This window comes from Alligator mississippiensis, chromosome 1 (genome assembly GCF_030867095.1).
Source record: "Alligator mississippiensis isolate rAllMis1 chromosome 1, rAllMis1, whole genome shotgun sequence".
NCBI lineage: Eukaryota > Metazoa > Chordata > Crocodylia > Alligatoridae > Alligator > Alligator mississippiensis.
The window spans coordinates 289649406-289668386 of NC_081824.1; the positions used below are offsets into that span (position 1 = coordinate 289649406).

The 18981-nt window shown below is 41.9% G+C and overlaps 1 protein-coding gene across 2 annotated transcripts; it reads right to left on the reverse strand.

The window, feature by feature from the left end:
* Positions 1-2447: 2447 nt before the first annotated feature.
* On the reverse strand, positions 2448-18622 carry CCT8 (chaperonin containing TCP1 subunit 8). 2 transcript variants are annotated; one of them, XM_014599171.3, is made up of 16 exons: positions 18469-18622; positions 16726-16816; positions 16300-16379; positions 15218-15367; positions 14324-14504; positions 13067-13128; positions 11891-12028; positions 10815-10993; positions 8198-8264; positions 8014-8101; positions 7787-7902; positions 6661-6732; positions 6407-6571; positions 3965-4084; positions 3428-3528; positions 2595-2729 (listed from the first exon to the last, which is right to left on the reverse strand). In XM_014599171.3, the coding sequence occupies exons 1-15, from the start codon at positions 18526-18528 to the stop codon at positions 3439-3441; spliced, it is 1659 nt and encodes a 552-aa protein (XP_014454657.1). In that variant the 5' UTR covers positions 18529-18622; the 3' UTR covers positions 2595-2729; positions 3428-3438. The 2 variants fall into 2 exon arrangements, with proteins under 2 accessions (XP_006267225.1, XP_014454657.1); XM_006267163.4 differs by lacking the exon at positions 3428-3528 and having other exon boundaries at positions 2448-2729; positions 18469-18620.
* Between the last annotated feature and the right edge of the window lie 359 nt (positions 18623-18981).

Sequence of the window (18981 nt, forward strand, 5' to 3'; positions counted from 1 at the left end):
TTGTTCACATTTAAAATTATATTGGTATAGTTCTGTAATGTATATACTACTGTACTAATACAATAATATTATAGTACTGTTTATACTACTATGTAGTCTATACCAGCAGTTCTCAAACTTTTGCACTGTACGTCCCAGTTAAAAAAAAGTCCTGGTCCCACCAGTTGAAGAGCCGGGTCCCCACTGGTTAAGAGAACCTGGTCTATACTACTGCCAGGGTGGATAAAAAGCAATTGAAATTTAAAAAGATAAAAAAGCAGATTTTTTTTTTTTTTATTTAATCTTGATTTTTTTAAAGATGTTTTTTAAAAAGAAATCTATATAAAGATAGCTTTAAGCTATGGTAAAGCTCAAAAGATATAATGGAATAGAGATCATAACTTCTAATTATATACTATTTGGAGACAATATATTTAAGTAACCTTTCTAGAAAAGTTTTATAAATAGGTCACAACAGGCTATGGACTATATTAGGGGCCCAATTTTACAAGGTTCTCAGAGGCTCCTCTATAGATTACAAAAGATTAAAGAAAACCACTCTACCCAATGGTAGAACCTGTTTACCGTTGCTGAGTCTATGAAGTGCTCTGTCTAGAAGATCCCATTAAAGATTTCTGTGATGCTTAGTTTCAGTTCTCAAACTCTGGATTTCCATCTCTAGAGATAATATCCTTGTTAACAGCAGTATATGGCAATGAGATAACAGACCTGTTTACTCCACTCATCAAACCCTCCTGTTTCACTGCAATTGTGTGTACAGAGTCAAGCTCTTACCTTTCTTGAAACTACTTTCAGAGAAGTTAAATTAATAAAGAATATCAAACAAGAATGCACTTTTTGCAGAAAACAACACTTAAATTGAGGATTCCTGACTAGTGATTTAAATCAAATCCACCCTAACAACATTAAATGTCATCTGACCATGCCCTACTTCCACAAATAAGATGTTCTGCATTTAACATGAAATGAAATACATATGAGTTAAACACCATATGATTTAAATACAACTTTAAATTTAATCCACATGAAATTGGGTAAGAAGTAGGGATAGCACCAGTTTTTTTTTTAAGACAGAGGTCAACTATTTTAGGCCTCCTAATCTTTTAATAGCCCTTGATAACGAGAGAAAGGAATGCTTTGTATTCAAAGCTTTTTGAGGTTTTTTTTTTACATCTGAGTCCTTATTTAGCTAGGACTTGCATTAACAGCTCTGCATGTTTCTTCCTTCTTTTAGATGGCTTGCTTGCTCTGTACCTCAGACCTCTCTTGGTAAATTCTAGCCACATCTTTTAAAAGATTTAACTATCATAGATATTTAAGATAGAAGCTAATGGCTGTACAAAATGCATCTCAAGTGAAAAGCTACCACTATGAATAGCTGGGCAGCTCTGCTGTATATTATTTTTAGGATTCCAAAGAAGTGCTTAAAAACTCTCTCAATATTTGCAGTTTTAACACAGGAGAAAACTTTGATTAACCTAAAACAATGAAAAAAAAAAGGTTGGTACAAGGTGAAAAATATTGCCCTGGCTCCCCCTGCCTTGTGGAGCAGAGCACAGCCCAGCCCATGCAGATCCAGGGGCACACGCTTGCTCCCATGCCCTCCTGGACCAGCAGCAAAAGCCCACGGAGGGGCCACCGGAAAAGTAGCTCCCAGACCAGCAGCGCAGTGTCAGGAGTCCCCCTCCCCCAGTGCTGCACCTCCCTACTCCCTCTGGGCAGCTTGTTCCAGTCCCAGCCCCTCCCTTGCTGTGGGGGCATTGATCTGCCACCCTGCCCCCCATGCTCCTTCCCTCTGCCCACCAGACTTACCAGCTGGAGGCAGCTGTGTCCAGCATCCTTGAGGACTTTTGCCTGTATAGTCTATGGCCGAATCTCTCCAAATGATTTGGAGGCTTCTGATTTGATTCAGACTTTTTAATGAGTCTCCAGATTCAATTCAGATTCAGCTGCCAAATTGGGCTGAATTTCCTCCGAACTGAATCAACTACCAAAGCTTCGCACAGCCCTAATGTCCAGCACTTTACTGATTCCACCCCCCTCTCCTGAATTCAAAATTAAAATCACAGATGCCAGTTAGTTTTTTTTTTACATTAGGAACATAGGAGTTATGTTAGTTATTCAAGAGGCAAGGCTTTTCTTTGAGTGGTATATCTTTTACTGAACCAACTGCATGCTTGGGATAGAGTTAGACAAGCATTTGAATACAAAGTCCTAATGAGAATGCCTTGCATTTGAAAACATATCTAACTTTATCTAACCATGCAGTTGGTCCAATAAAAGATACCACCCAAAAAAAGCCTTGCCTCTTGCTTAATTCCTGGACCATCAACACAGATACAAAATCCCTCCCGCACTACCAGAACATAAAGAAATGCTTTAAATAACTTAAATCAGATTAACACTTGGAAAGCAAAATCAGTTTATCTTGCAATATGAAGAGAAAACAAGGTTAAAAGATTATTTAATGGAATAAATGGTCTAACAAATTTTATACTGCAAGTGCATTTATTGAAGTGGTAGAGATTCTGCACTTTTTACTAGACAGTCTTATAACTTAATGTGAGGAATAAGACATCAGAACATGCCCCAACTGGAGTACTACAAAACACACACAACCCTATTTTATTTAGGAAGTACAGATAAACTGTTCAATCATTTTGGTCTTCATCCCAATCTTTCTTTCCTGATGGAGGTTTGGGTCCACCAGCTGGTTTTGCCATGATGATCTTTAAAATAAATAAAATAATACATTACATAACTATTTGGGATTTTTGTGGCCTGCATCATGCACTTAAATCCTCATTTCACTAAACTCATGCAGGCTCAATATTTTCACACCCTTACAAACTCATGAATGTGTCTTATTATTTGTATATTAGCCAACAATTCAAAAACTTCCTCGGTTACATCTTTAATAACTGGCAATGGGGTGGTCAGCAGGTGCCACAAAAGAACCTGTTTAAATCTCAGGTTTGCATGCAACTTATAGCCTTACCACTAGAAAAAAAATATTGTCTAGTTTGCAGAATACAAACTAGTGAGTAGGATACATGCAAGGTATTTTGAGAAGTGTTTAAATACTTTTTTAAAACTAGGAACTGTTTATTCTTAAATCTCTATCTCCAGGAATCAGAATTTCACAGCATGACACAGGCTGCCAGTTTTTTTCCTGCTAGAAGTTAATTTTAAGTAACTGTTTGCTGTAATACAGTAAAAAGCTAGAACTTTGGTCTACTTGTTCTGCTTACCCCACAGTAAAATTCTAGTAATTCAAATTAAGGTACAATTTGTGGAAGACCACAAACAGATTGTTAGACAGTGACACTGCCCATACAAGTGCTCTTGAAAGCAAGCGAGAGATTAGCTTTGTGACTGTAAATGCATTCATGCAAAAAAACCTCTCCAGTAGCAAGTTGCACCAGACCTTACTGCACACTATTCTGCAGTTTCATCTTTCCAGTCATCCTTATCCCAATGGCCTTGTTTGGGGGCTTTTGGACCACCTGCTGGTTTTGCCATAATAATCTACACAAGTTGTATAAGCAAATATATTATTTATAATATTACTTAAAATTCCATGTCATTTTAATTACGAAGAACCATACTGGAGTTCTCCTTCCGTTTTAAACCATAGGAAGTACTTTTATTAATGAAAAATGGAAGCCATCTTCTATTGAGATACGATATGTATCTTCTTTAACTCGTAGCAGAATAGAAAACTTCATTGTCACAAGTGAAAAGAGCAAGAAACCACAGGCCAGAGATTAAATCAAACATGATCATCTTACGGAGTATGGTTACATGCTCCACTGTTTCAGGACTTGAATACAAATAATGCATCTTCAGGTTACCATTTTGTTTTTAAGGCCTTGTGTACCTTACAAGAAGATCTCATAGGCATTCTATGCAGCAAGACAACCATTTCAATATTATTGTTCCTAAGGGCAGATTTTCAACCTACCTGATCTACTCTGAGCACAGTTATTGCAGCATTTGTAGCCAGCTTGATAGCCCAGTGCTTTCCAAGGTATGTGTCTAACACACCAGCTTCCAACATATCCTTCACAGCTGCAGCCTCAGCCTGTCACCAGAAAAAAAATAATTAAATAAAATAAAATCTCTTCAAAGCTTCTCACCTCATTTCCCCTTCACTTCAAAGTAGATCTTCCTGCATTTTCCTGAACACCAGTTGTCTAATGGATGCTAGGGAAATAGTGCTTCTTCCTTGATTTTATGTTCTTCTAACAAATAAGATTTCCAACCAACTTAAATAAATAAATAAATGGAATTACCAGAGGTATCTTTCCCCAGAATAGAGCATAGCCTCATTTCACCTACACAAAACTATGCTCACCCTGTTTTTAATGCTGGTTTATCTGCTGCTGAAGTACAACTTTCCTATACGCTGTTCCTTATTTATGTGGTAATGTAATTCTTATCCGTTAAGTGTTTAATGAATTGGACACTGTTGCACACCACCAACCACTATAGCAGCACCTTGAATATCAGCTTCCACACGGCAGCTTCTCCACAGTAAAAGAAATCACACTCAGGTGTCTTCCATAAAAATTAGCACATTTTTCAACCCTTTTGGCAACCAGCTAGTGACCACGGGAACAGGATTGAGAGGTCTGGAAGCTCCCAGTTATGAACTGGCATGAAGGTGGCAGTTACAAAGTCATCTCACACTTGGATGAGGCAGGAGTGCAATATGGCAACTGCAACAGTGACTGCACAGCCCTCTTCAGGATTCTCTCTGCTTACCCCACATGGGAAGGGAGCTAGAAAAGGTGTCCTAAGCACAGCCTGTCTACCTTCTTCCTGGCTGGATAACCACATCCAGTGGGATCACCTTTACTGAGGTCAAAATCAACAAAGACACGCATTCAATTTTGGGACCTGGAACATCAGGACCCTCATGGACAATTGTAATAGTGAACACCCAGAGCACCACACACCACAATCATGGCTCAAGAACTCAAGCATCAACATAGTTGCGCTGAGCAAGACCTGGTGAGCAAGAGACAGGCAGCTTAAAGAAGGAGGTGGCTACACCCCCTTCTGGAATGGCAAACAGGAAGGAGAATGCCAGCTTCCCCAAGTTGGTTTTGCCATCTAGAATGAACTCATAAATCAGCTCAGTGAGTTCCCTATCAGAATTTATGACTCATGACTCCATCTTAAACTGAATGAAAGGGAACCGATACACCACTGTCATCAGTATGCATGCCCTGACTCTTGATGCCACCAATGAAACCAAGGAGGAATTCTATGCCAGCCTTGACCAAGTCCTTTCTGAGGTTCCAGATGGAGACACACTTATTTTTCTCAGCAATTTCAACTCCAGAGTTGGGAGGAACTTGAACCTCTAGCACAGAACCATCAGCAAGGAAAGAGTAGGAAAGGTCAACTCCAATGGCATCTTTCTCTTGGCTAAATGCACATAACATGGATTCACCAATACCCTGTTCTGCCAAAAAAACAGGCACAGGACATCATGACAACACCCACAATCTAAGCACTGGGACCCGATTGACTATGTCACTGCTTGTGCCGCCTGGGATCGCAAAGATGTCTGCATCACTTGAGCTATGCTGGGATTGCTGGACTGATCACTGACTCATCCACTCAGTCATGTCACTCAAACTAGCTCCCAAACGACAGCTGCAGCAGAAGCAATGCCAATGGAAGATCAATGTTGGACACAAGGACCCAATCAAGCGAGACCTCTTTCACCCATGCCTCAAACAAAAAAAAAAAAAAAACCAACAACAAAAAAACCTAAAGAATTCCAATCGACAACAATGGGAGAATATCAACAGCGCTTGGGGTGCCTCAGTCCACCATCATCAGTGCCTGCAAAGAGACACTTGGTTTCTCTACCAGGAAACATCAAGACTGGTTTGATAAGAATAAGCAGGAGATCCAAGAGCTGATCAACAGCAAGCCATATCAATTCCAAGCAAAAGAAACTGAATCTCCCAACAAGCCATGGCAAAGATCCAAAACAGAACTTGCGATATGAAGAACAGATAGTGGGAAGACACGGTGAAGGACATTCAACCACTCACTAACATCCATGGTATGTACATTTTTTTCAAAGCCAAAGCCATCTAGGGTCCAAGCACTCAGACTAACCCTCTTGACACCCAAGGATGGAGGAAGCCTGATCAAGAAAAGGGAAGCCATCAAAGAGCATTTTGGAAGGAGCATTTTGAAGACCTAAAAATCGAGATTCTGTTGTTGACAAGAGTGTTCTCAACTCCATCCTGCTCCAGTCGCTGAGAGTCTGTCAGTCTCGGATCAGCCTCATCAGCCAATTTTCAGACCCACAGATAACACGTTCGTGGCAAACAAACATCCTCAACTGCAAGGGATTGACAAAGAGTATGGGACTACTAACCTCAATATCAAATCCAACATTTCTGTTGCCTTCTTGATGCACTGCATACAGGTTGGAGATAACTTCATTAGCCTTTACTCCAGAATTTTCTGCCAGTGATCGGGGAATGGCTTCAAAGGCCTCAGCAAATTTCTTGATAGCATACTGATCTAGCCCAGGACAGGTCTAAAGTGAAGTTTGAAAACTGTTTAGTATGTAAAACGGTAAAACATTTATAATAACCAGCAACAACAAGAAAGAATAATAAGACGTACCTCTCCATAGGATGTGATCTGCTTGGCCAACTCAATTTCTGTTGCACCACCTCCGGGGACAAGACGCTTGTCCTGTGAACCAAACCCCAAAAAATACATCATTAAGTGTTTCAATGCATCTTTAGTCCATAGAAACTATTATATCTTTAACTTCTAGAACCAATTTCTGTAATCTTAATATCAAGAAAACATTAAAGCTGATTTTTATTCCTGCATTTGTGTAGAGGTAGGCTTTATTGGTTGAAGCACCAAAAGGTAAAAATATACCCAGTTTCAAATATTGGGGGGGGGGGGGGGAAGGAATACATTATTTTACAAAAGCAAAATAGAAGCGCCAATAATAAATGTTTTTAAAAAAAGCTCAGTTAACAACACAACTTGCTTTGGAAATATAAGAAAAACACTGTAGATTGGTAATTTCTCTCCAGCTGATCTATCTATCCCATAACTATTCTCCCAAACAGTTGAACAACTTTGTTATTCTTAGCTGACAAGGAACTCGTAGACTTCACTCAAACATTAGCAAGATTAAAAAACATCTTACCTAAAAGTATTTCCAAAAGCTTTTCCTATACTATTTATCAAACCTGCACACATAAAGGTCTTCAATTATTTCTGCTACTTTCAAATCAATCGCTTAATTGTATCACTGAAATGTACAGTTTTATTAGAAAACTGAGCTGTCCTAATACAGAAACTCAACTTGCTTCCTGTATGCTTTCTAAGCCTGCTTATACAACTCAAACCGTCATCACCAAAGGTAATGCCAAACAATATCCAGATTGTTGGCTGCAACCAGTTTTCAATAGCTATGACAGAAGCCTGGTGAAATGGTCAAGTCAACCAACTGATTCACTGGGCATAGTGTTGTCTAGTCACACCAGCTTTATTTGTCTACAAGGGACTGTATCTTGGCTAACAGAAGAGAGACCACTCAGTGCACTAGCCATAATCCATTCCCTACATAATGGCTGTAGAAGGAGCAGAGGAAATGGCCACACGCAGAGGTTGCAAAATGGCTTCAAGATCCTTTATATCATCCAAGCATCATAATTAAGATTAGCAGGCTATAGTCTCAACCCAAACATCTTTATCTAAAAACTTATGGAGGAGGAAGTTTACTCACTCTAGTAAGTACTTTGAAAGTATTAACACCATCATCTACTGCTCTCTCTACATCATCCATTAAATTGTCTGTCGATCCACGGATAAGTATAGTAGCTATGGAGCCATCTTCCTTTTCTGTGAAAGCAAGTAGACATAATTCTTTGGAGAATATATTAGAACAGAAATCATTTATAACCACACCTATTAATGACAATACCACTCCATCACCCTTGAAAACAAACATACCATGCTTAAACACAACAACTTGTGTATCCCCAACCTCTGACAAATAAACACTATCACAATGACCCATTTCTTCTGGCGTAGGTGGAATCTGGAAAGAAAAAACAGAAATCAGAAGATTCTATTGACAAAAGGTCTCTCCCCACCCCACCCCCCCAACCCTTCGACTCGTTTGTAAACTGCTTACCAGTCTAGGAAGAGCAGCTGCACCAACAGTTTTACACAGTCTCCTGAGATCCCATTTTGAGTTCAACCTTAAAAAGAAGGATTCGTTTTAGTGATGCAGTTCCCAAAACTATATGTATAAAGAAAAACCTTTTCTATGTAATTTGGTAGTATGTCATGATGCTATCAAACTAGTTTAGTGATGGCTATTACAACATGATGAGGTCATCACTAGCATACTTCTGCTATTGTTTCATGCTGACAAATATAATGTTATCGGTTTTAAAGCAACTAAAACACATTTTTAAATCCTCTAAGTATTTGTTATTTAGGATATTAATCTTCACTTAATTAAATATCATTGTGTATTATTAAACCTTACACCATCTGTTAGGAGAACAATGCCCATCTCTGAACTGTACTAATAGGGAGACAGGTTTAGTCACCTATCAAAGACTACCAGTTCCCGTCAGGGTTTTGTATTAGATCAAGCTTTGCCTGGGAATCCAATGCCAGATTTCTGAAAATGTAGCTCTAACCATTTAACTGTCAATTCAAATTTGTATCAACAGAACTACCTTTTCTACACACGGCCAAGATTTAATAAAAATATCATATATATATATATATATATATGTATTTTAATTACTTACACAAGCACGCACACACAGTCTGTTCAGTTTTTGTAGTTTGTGCCTAGAATATATATATAACTGCATCTACGTATGAAATGCATTTTCTTTATAAAATGAATTAACCTGCACATGAAAGTGACTAAATGGCCACATTTCAGTGCTTCTTCCATTTATAAACTACTGGTAGTTGGAATATACGCTTCAGCACACTACAAAAAGCAGTTGTGTTACTCCAACCTGCTCGCTCAGTATTTATTGGTAGATTTAGTAAAGAGGAAGAGTTCTCAGTTCTTGAATTGCAAAGTTATTTGCAAATGAAGAGATCTACGGTATATACCAGAGGCAAGCAAAAATACAGCCCTTGGGTACGCACCAACTAACAGCACTCAACCAAGGCCTTCCGCCCATGAGGGTGGGAGTGAGGCACCCACACATACACCCCAACATACCCTATTCCACCTCACACCCATCCTGTGCACAGAAGGGCCTGGCCCAGCCAGCACAGAGTTCCCGGATGGGGCTGCTGCTGCCGCCACTGCTGCAGCCACCAGGGAACCTGCTTGGCTTCTCTGGTGTCCCACTTGCTCTGGGCACCAGGTAGGGAAGTGTCAGGGGAGCTGCAGCTGGGCAGGAGCATGAGGCCAGGGCTGGCAGCAGCATGGAGCCCGCACCTGGAGAATAGTGGGAGCACAGAACTCGGGTGGGCAGGGCGTGGGGACCCCCACACACACTTCCCTCACCTATGGCGCACAGTCCCTGCCACCAGCTGCAGGAGCAAGAGCAGGCAGGGGTGCTTGCACCTGGCAAAGGCACTTGCACTGGCAGCGTGTGGCTCCAGACAGCACTGAATGTGGGGGCAAGGAGGCCAGCCTGCCTTTTTATCATACAGGGGTCCCTGCAGCGCATACGCAGCTCCCACATTCATGTGCCACTGGGAGAAGTCCCACTGCCTTCACCCCCTGCTGCGCAGGTCCTGGGACTCCCCTCTACTTCCAGCACAGTCTTGAGACCTGCATGGCAGGAAGCAGGGAAGGCAGCCAGCTCCATCATGCAGGGCTTCCCCCAGTAGCAGGCAAGTGCAGGAGCTGCACATGCATCACGGGGAGCGCCCCGTGCAAAAGAGGCAGGCTGGCTTGACTGGGCTCCTCGCCCCCATGATGCTGCTGGCAGCAGTGCCTGCACTGGGCATAAGCACCCCAAGTGCCCCCACCTGCTGCTGCTAGTGGACTGTGCCCCATGGGGGAAGAGTGTGTGGGTGGGGTCCCCACACCTCCCCACAAACCTGACACCCACACCCTGTCCCACAGCCCCACTTATATACACACACCTCCAACATACCCTACTGCCCCTCAACATACACAGCCACACCCCCTCACAACCCCTGCTACACCCCACCATACACACACCCCCACCTCCAACATACAAAAGTAAGACTTTTTGAGTTATTATGCAATCTTCTGCATATACACTACACAAACACAAAACTTGACAAAAATATTTTCTGTAATAAAATTAAAATATGTTATAGTAGCTGTTTGACTTTTAGTGTATAATTTGGTTTTTTTTCTGGTTCCCCTCCCAAAAGGAGTATTTCCAGAGGGCAAGGGGAGGGATTTCCAGTGACAAAGTTCAGGGGTTAAGGGTGCTTCTGGTCCCAAGATGGCAATCAGGGGGCGGAGCACCTGTCAAGGGGCACATCTACCCTTGCAGCCCCCAACAGCTCACCAAAACTCAAGCGGCCCCACATCCAAAATAATTGCCCGCCCCGGTATATAGATAATTACAACAAAGCTATACGTCATACAAGATGTACTACACTATCAAAGAGACACAGTTATGTTTAGCAAGATACCATAAATTCCACTAGCCTAAAATAAGTACTCAACTTAATTCTATGCTAGAAGGCAAATACATACATATACTTGAGAACATTCAGATACAGAAAAAATATCTGATGCATTTAATAGGCCTGATTTTCAACCATCAGGCCATTATAATCCTTACCTGACTAACATCAGATGGTATTTGTTGGCATAATGAAGTGCCATATCTGCCACTTTGCCACCTGTTACTATTACATTTGCACCAGCATCAGCTATGGTCTTAACTTGCAGCTCCATTAGATTTTCTTCTCCTTTGCTGAAACTCATCAGTTCTTCAGCATTCTTTATCAACACAGTGCCCTATGAAAAGGGAATATTTTTAAATTTACAAATCATGTGAACTAATATGCAAGGTCTTAATAGACAAACAAACCCTTCCCACTCATAACAACAACACATGTTTAATCACTGTCTCAGTCATGAGTGAGAACAATGGAGGAGTTTAACATTGATTTCTGGTCAACAAAATTGGACCCTCTCTCTCTGGTCCAGTTTTGGACCGTCAAAAATTATAAATTTGTATAAATTATAAATTTGTATTTATATCCAAATACAAAATAGGTTTCCAGTCACCACTCCTGCCGTTAAACTATAAGCCAGATATTGGGGAAGGTAATATATGGTAATTTGTTTGAACAAAAATAATTAGTGTCATCCATAAATGGATGGAAAAAGGCCAGTGGGAAGAAATGGTCCAAACTGATTTACACCAGACAAAAGGGAAAGACCAGATAAAACCTCTTAGCATAGCCTACATGTCATCAAGGCAACTACAACAGTCGCCAACATCATTACAGAATTTTTCAATAGAAGAAAGGTTAAGCCATTACAATGCAGCTTCAACCCAATGTCTCTAACTTTAAAGATCATTTTAAATCATCTACCATCATGGCATGCTACAGGTTCATACAATTAAGTTAGTATCAAAGGTTAGAGATTCATGAAAGCACAACTAAATTACGCGCAGGGAACACAAAAATGTTCTCAGCCTTCAACTCTACATGCATTCAAATTAGGTTTCTATACTGAGATCTTTGTTGTATGTTGCCATGTCAGCAGTTCTTATGTAAAGACATTTTAGCTCAGCAATTCCCAAACTATGTTAAGGTCTTAACACTGTTACAATAAAAACCACACACTGAGTAATGAATGTGTGTGCATAAATTGCTAAAGAACATATTTAGGACACCAACATACCTTGGTTTCAGTTAGTGTGCCATCAAAAGGACAGGAATAAACAGCTATTTTAGCATCTTTGACAGAAGTCACATCTCCCTCAGTTTCCTTTTTAAAAACCATGCCATGAAGTACTGAAGAGGCAGAAATACCAGAGCCCTAAAGAGAATAGATAGGACAGATAAAAAAAGATCATACTGCTGGCTATGTTCCACTGAAGAACTACATCATTAGCTCTTACTCTATTTTTTAAAAATGCATGTTTGAACAGTGTGGCATATGCATATACTCCAAGGAATGGAGAAAAAAAACCCTTAAGTGACTGAGGAATACAGGACACACTTCTGTAGAACTCACAGATGTGCGTGTTCTACAGCTGTAAGAATTATAAACCTGAAGTAACCTCTCTCTCCAATTTTTTTAAGAAAAGAAATGCAGCCAAGGAAAGGATTGGCAAAAAATTCTAATATTATTAAAGCCTAAGTCTGTTTCCCTGTCTGTCTGTTCGTAACGCTTTATTCGCACTCTGACTGGCTGATGGAAACAGCCAATCAGAGTACTCCAAGCATGGGGAAGTGCTGCCACAACTCCGAAGCCATGCCAAGGACCAGCTCCCACACCCCACTCCTTGCAAGAGGGAGAACAGAAGCAGCATGGGGCGTTAGGTGGCGGCAATCCATCCCAGTTCCATCCCATCATTCTTGACGGACAATTGGCTAGTAAACTAATAAACACAAACTTGCCCACTCCTGTAAGCTTTATTCAGGCTTAATATCCTACTAAGAGTAAGGACAAACAACAGGATCCTCCCCTTAGCTTTCTTCATCATCTTCTATCTCAGCCTGAATTTGGGTGCACCTTTATTGAAGGTCTGATGATTTCATCTGAGTTATGAGTTCAAGTGCTTTATCTGATTTAAAATCCAAAAAGCCAAGAAGGGTTTGTGCATCTGACATAGCAGTGATTCAACTTTAAGGTACTCTGAAATTAGGAGTGCTACATAAGTAATTCAACTGGATACTTCTGAAGTCTTATTTTAAAAAGGTCAAAAATATAAGCAGAGTCTTAAGATCTAGACTGAAAGAGGGGATATCAGAAGTCTGATATCACCTAAAAATTAACTACTTTAAGTCTGTCATGCCCCTTATTACATTAGAACTGTGTAGTAATTCACAAGGCAGAAAATTCCGAGCTTACCAAAACTTTACACACTCTGATACTGTCAACATTGAAATGACCAGAATCAGGAAGAATAGACACTGTTAGAAAAATGGAAAAAAAAAATTGTTACACAATATCAATATAACATGGAAACACAGTATCAAAAATTGTATGCCCTATTCAATAAAAATAATATATTTAAATGCTTGTTCAAATGCTCTTGAAACAAACAAATGTCAACTTCCAAATTATACTTCACAGTAACAGCAGGAATATTACAGGCATGTCGTGTCTTACGCAGGGGTTAGGTTCCGAGGTCACCGCGCTAAGGCAAAAATCACATGTAGTCAAATCGCCAGCGACTTGACTAGCGGCGACTGCCTCTGCCTCCAAAACCTCCTGCCGCCGCCACGGAGCCGTGCTTGGAGCTGTGCGGCTGGCGGCAGCGGCACAGTGTTTGGGGGGGGGGGGGAATGGCTGCGTGCTGCTGAGCCACCACCACGCTGCCTAAACCTCCCGCTGCTGTGGAGCCGTGCTTGGAGCTGTGCAGCTGGCAGCAGCGGCGCAGCGCTGGGGGGGGTGGGTGGCTGCGTGGTGCCGGGCCACCAACATGCTACAACCTCCCGCCACCATAAACTCAAGCCCCGCCCCCTCACACCCTATAGTTGAATTCATGCAAGTTAAATGTACATATGGCGTGACTGTACTGTACTTTCCAATGCTTGCTACAAATAAGTAGAAAGCCAAACTCTCTTTACTCTGAAGTCATAATAATATTTAGCACAACAAGAAAATCAGTGGGCTCTGTTCAGCCCTAGCATCCACTTTAATATAAGGCCCAAATCTGGCTCTTGTATTTTGAAGAAACATTTACACCAGTGATGACATTTTATTCTTGAGTTCTAAGAAAATGGAGCTGTCTGCTCCTCATAACATATAACTCACATTACACTTAAAGTTATTATGTCTTCCAACTACAAACCAGTAGCTGCAACAGTAACCTTCCTACTAAGAAAAAAAAGATGAAAACAGATTTTCACCTTGAGCTATGACTTGCAAGAAAGTTATCTGCACCAAAACTAGTGTATAAGAACAAGCAAAATGAAAAGGTGCTCAAGAAAAAATACCACTTTCAGAATCTAAGTTTTCATAACTATTAATACTGAATTACACTAATTCGATAACTATACCTTTCAATTCAATTTCCATGTGAACACTACCAAAAAAAAATAAATAAAAACAAGACTATACTCAATATAGATATGTATAAACAGCCAACTTGTTCATACTTACCACATGCTTGAGCAATAAGGTTGGCCAGGAAGACTTCATTGCCATATTGCTTGCTCATTACTGAGGTGTGCAGCAAAGATGATACTTCTTCAACATCTCTAAGATTTTTTGCAGAACAGCATACTAGATCAGGAAGAATTTCTAGGGCTTTCTTGCAGGCCTTTTCATAGCCTTCTATCACCTGTGATGCAGGCAAAAAAGTTAACTATGACACTCTGGCCTCCCCATAGCATACATTTACATTCAGTGTGCTTCCTTGTGGAGTGTCTTAAAATTTTAAAGTGTATGTATACTGTAATATGGAATATGAGAGAGAAATTTTAAATCGCTAAAAAAAGGGTGGTGAATACTAAGGGCGCAGACTCAATATTCTTGCTACTAATTCACTCTAAATATTACTTTGTAGTAAATTTACTCCCAATTAAAGAGCAGACACAAAACCAGCTGTCCTGAGGTAACTGCCTACCATAGAAGCTATTACAACACTACGTAAATAGGTGGGGAGAGCGCCAGTCTGCACCGAGCAAAGTGCCAACCCAGGGATGAAAATGACTAAGAAGCAGGCACACAGTCAGCATACAGTCATTTCTCCCACTGAGGGACAACTCTGCTCCAGATGGGAATGGCTCTCTCTCATGTAAGACTACGGGGCACTGGCTACTCCATTTTTATTAGTCAACTGACTTTATAACAAACATCTTGTCTACAGACAAAGTAAAACTACGACAATTCTCTCACTACTCTTCTTTAGCTATACGGTTACTGAAGTTAATCTGGCAAGAAAGAAAATAGTCAAGCATATTATGGATGCAACCAAGTAGTACAGCCCCAAATCACTAATCTAACATAGTACCTGTGCTGTATGAATGCAAATATCAAAAATCAACTACTTGCCTCCGAAACTGATAATCCCATCCTCAGAAGGTCTTCAGCTAGCTCAAGAAGGGCCCCAGCAAAAACAAGGACAAAATTTGTTCCATCTCCGACTTCCTGCTCTTGCATATGGGAAGCCATTACAATCATTCTGGCAGCAGGATGTTGGACCTGTTCAAAGGTTATACGTTGCCACTGAATTAACATTCTCAATTAGTAAACTTTAAAAATATATATTCTTAACGTTTTGTATGGAAACAAAGAAGTCTTTACAAAAAACACAGTTTATCTAAAAGGAATGCAGATGATTGGGATGGAGGAAGCAAGGTTTTGCTTCTTCTAGAACGTGTTTGATTTAGAGTGCAAAGCATCTGAAAATGCTGTGGCGCTGACCATTTTGACATCTTCCGCTTTTCTACATCTAAGGCCCCTACAAGACACACAGGTAAAAGCACTACGGGATCTGATGCACAATCCACACAACTGCACTTCCTGCCATGCCACAAGTGCATGGCAGAAGGTGCAGTTGAGGGACTGCTTGTCATACCCCTGCACACCTCACTGCCAGTGCTGTTAGATGCAATGGCAAGCAGCAAGTTCTGACAGCTGGAAGCCCCCTCACTTCAGGCCTCTAGGCCCACAAATAAAAACATAATTCAAAACAGAGACACACATGACTATAGCTGTAACATTAATTTCTTGTTATTGACTATCTCATTTCAAGATAGTCTTCCATGGCATTCTGCCACATAGGCAAGCCCAAAACGTTAGCAATCACAACTTTCTCTAAATTCTAATCTCATTTGGAAGAGAAAACAAGGAATTACTAATGCTATTATTCAATAATCAAAGTAATCATTTATAACAAATGTCATTTTGTTGCAAAGCCCTACTTTTTCGCTTGCTAGATTTGAATGTGTTGACTGTACACTTGTTAACAGTAGCTCTGTTTTAACACCTTATGTGGGCAGCTTAGCCAATAGAACTGAATCCTTGCTAGGAACCCTTAATAGGGAAACCGAGTAAAAAGCTTGTAGTTGTTAGAGTATTTAGGTGATAATATATCAACCAAAATAAAAGATAATATATAACAAAGCACTTACCTCCAGCTCTCTTAAGATCGTTGCAGCATCATTTGTAACAAAAAGTTTCTCCAGATGATTGATCACCATTTTGTTCATTCCTAGGAGCACAAACAGCGTATATATTTTACATACTTGCAAATACTGTTCTACAGTTTGAACCAATGTTATTAGTTTTTCAATTCCCAAAATTGAGAGACTTTCTTTCAGCACCTCACCCCCAAACGTTTTAACAGTGGTACAATACAACAGTGTCAGTTTTCTTATAAAGACAGTAAGATTATGAGAAAAGCATTTTGTCTTGGTACTGACCAATTTTTTTTAGCTATGTGACATTAAATACTGGAGTTCCATATTGCCACAGACCACAAAAGGCAGGTCTTTCTACAAGAAAGATACAGCATTGTATTCGTAAGTATGACAACAAACTACAAAATTCAACGTTACCATTTGGTCCATAAGCTGTACGGGTGGTTTGCGCAAGCTCCTTACATGCCTGAATGTTCCTAAACACAGCTTCTTCTAATCCAGAATAATGCTACAAAGAGAAGTTTATTACTTAACATTACAAATTCTAACATAAAATAATTCTCAGTTTTGTTACTGAATTCAGTGAGGCCAGGATTTCATTCCCAATATTTAAATACAAGTGACAGTGTTCTTTAAAAAAAAGTAAGGACAAAAAAGTACCATATAAAGTCTTCCAACTGCCCCACTGGCACTAGGAGCAAGTTGTTGAACAGGGAAAGAGGCAAGCTGGGTCCCCTTTTGATGCAAAGTGAATGCCTCAAGTCTATCCCAGTAGATCACTTCTGGTACAGTTACTGACTCATAATATGAAGCTTGAAATATGACGGGCACCAATTTACTTAAGAAAAAATCTTCCTTCGCTTGCATGAGAATATGTCACTCCCCTTCAGGAGCCATCCCTCCTTACCTCACCCCAAACCAGTTGCATCTTGTTTCTATGTCAAGATGTTCACTATACCTTAACAAAACCTAGCCTAAACCCTATACCACACAAACGTAACTGAGCTCCCTACTCTGCTAAATAATGCATCTTCACACAAACCCAGCTCTGTAGAGCATGACCAGGTGCCCTCTACATCCAAAAGGGAGGAGGCTGCAGCTCCTTCACTTTGGGAAAAGTAGCCACTGTTTTGCTCCCGTGCCCCTTCTTAGTTGGGGGAAGAGTCCCCTCACATCTGCTTCCTTGCTCCCCCCACCCCTTTCTAGAGATCTGCAGCTCCTGCAGTTACTGCCTACCTCCTACCACCCTCTTGAAACAGGAAAGCAGTAGGCTCCCCAACTTGCTCCATCTCCCCTTCTTCATCTTATTAACCTTCTCTAATCAAGCCTTCTTCATCTTACTAAGCCTTTTTCCCCCTTCCAGATAGGGACCAACAATGGCCTAGTGCCCTGGGCCTGTTTATTGTTTCTCCTATACCAGGCTCCTGATACGTCGGAAATACCTTCTTCAACAGCATCATAGACATTATGCATCTTTACAGCCCACACCAGCGGTGCTCAAGGTTTTGATCCCACAGGCCAAATGAGTGGATGGGCCCAGGAGCCCCAGGCTGCTTCTGCCCAGCCCTGCACGTGTGGGATCAGGCCCCTGTGCATGCAACCTAGCATCCAGTCAGGCCCACAACGGTAACAGGGCACCAGGGGTGGATCCAGCCTGTGGCATGGGGTTGATCACTCCTGCTCTACACCGCTTCTCTAGTCAGGGAGCAGGCAACAGCAGGTGAGGCAGCAGATGGGGTGGGGAGCAGAAAGCACAGCAGCAGAGAGCATAGGGTGTAAGGCAGAAAGCAGATTGGTCAGGGAGTACAGAGCTGGGGGGGGCAGAAAGGAGAGCAGCAGACAAGGCAAGGTGCAGAAAGCAGAGCATTTGGGGCACACGGATGAGGAGCACAAAGCACAGCAGCGGACGGGGGAGGCTGCACATGGCGGGGGGCAGAAAGCAGAGCAACAGAGGGGCCAGGGTGCACCATGCAGCGAGGAGCGGAAAACAGAGCAGCAGATGATACTGACAGCACAAGGTGTAGAGAAGAAAGCTGACTGGTACGGGTATAAAAAGCAGACAAGGCGGGGAGCAGAAAGCAGAGCAACAGAGACCCCTCCCCTTCCCGGCCGAGCCCGGCGCTTCCAGAAGTTTCCACTCCCCCAGAGCCCCGCCCCCACCTTCGCGCCCTCCTTCAGCATCTGGGCGAAGCCTGGGGCCTTGGGCACGTGCAGCGCCATGGCGGGAGGCGGGATGGGCCTGGAGCCGCGACAGAACCGCGCGCGAGCCGCCGCCCTGAGACCGAACGCCGCGTGGGGGATGCGCGCGCAACTCCCCGCTCCGAACCCCGCACGCATGCGCGGCGGGCCCCTGTCCAGGGAGAAGCGAACGCGCCCGGAACGCATCGATGGCCCTCAGGGCAGCGAGTCGAGTGACGCTCTGCGGCTTGGCCACGTGGTGCAGAGGGAAAGGCCTGCGCTTCTCTGTGGGGCGGGGCCTGAGAGCGCGGTGGGCACCGGCCCAGCACAATGGCGGGGGGGATAGCTTTGCAGGCTGGCTGTGGCAGGCCGCTCTGGCTTTCATTGGGATTGTTAGGCACGGTGTTGCTGCGCGCGTGGACAGTAATTACCATATTTGTACCATAGGGGTTCAAAATGTACACTCATGTTTGAGGCAGATTATTGATGCAGCAC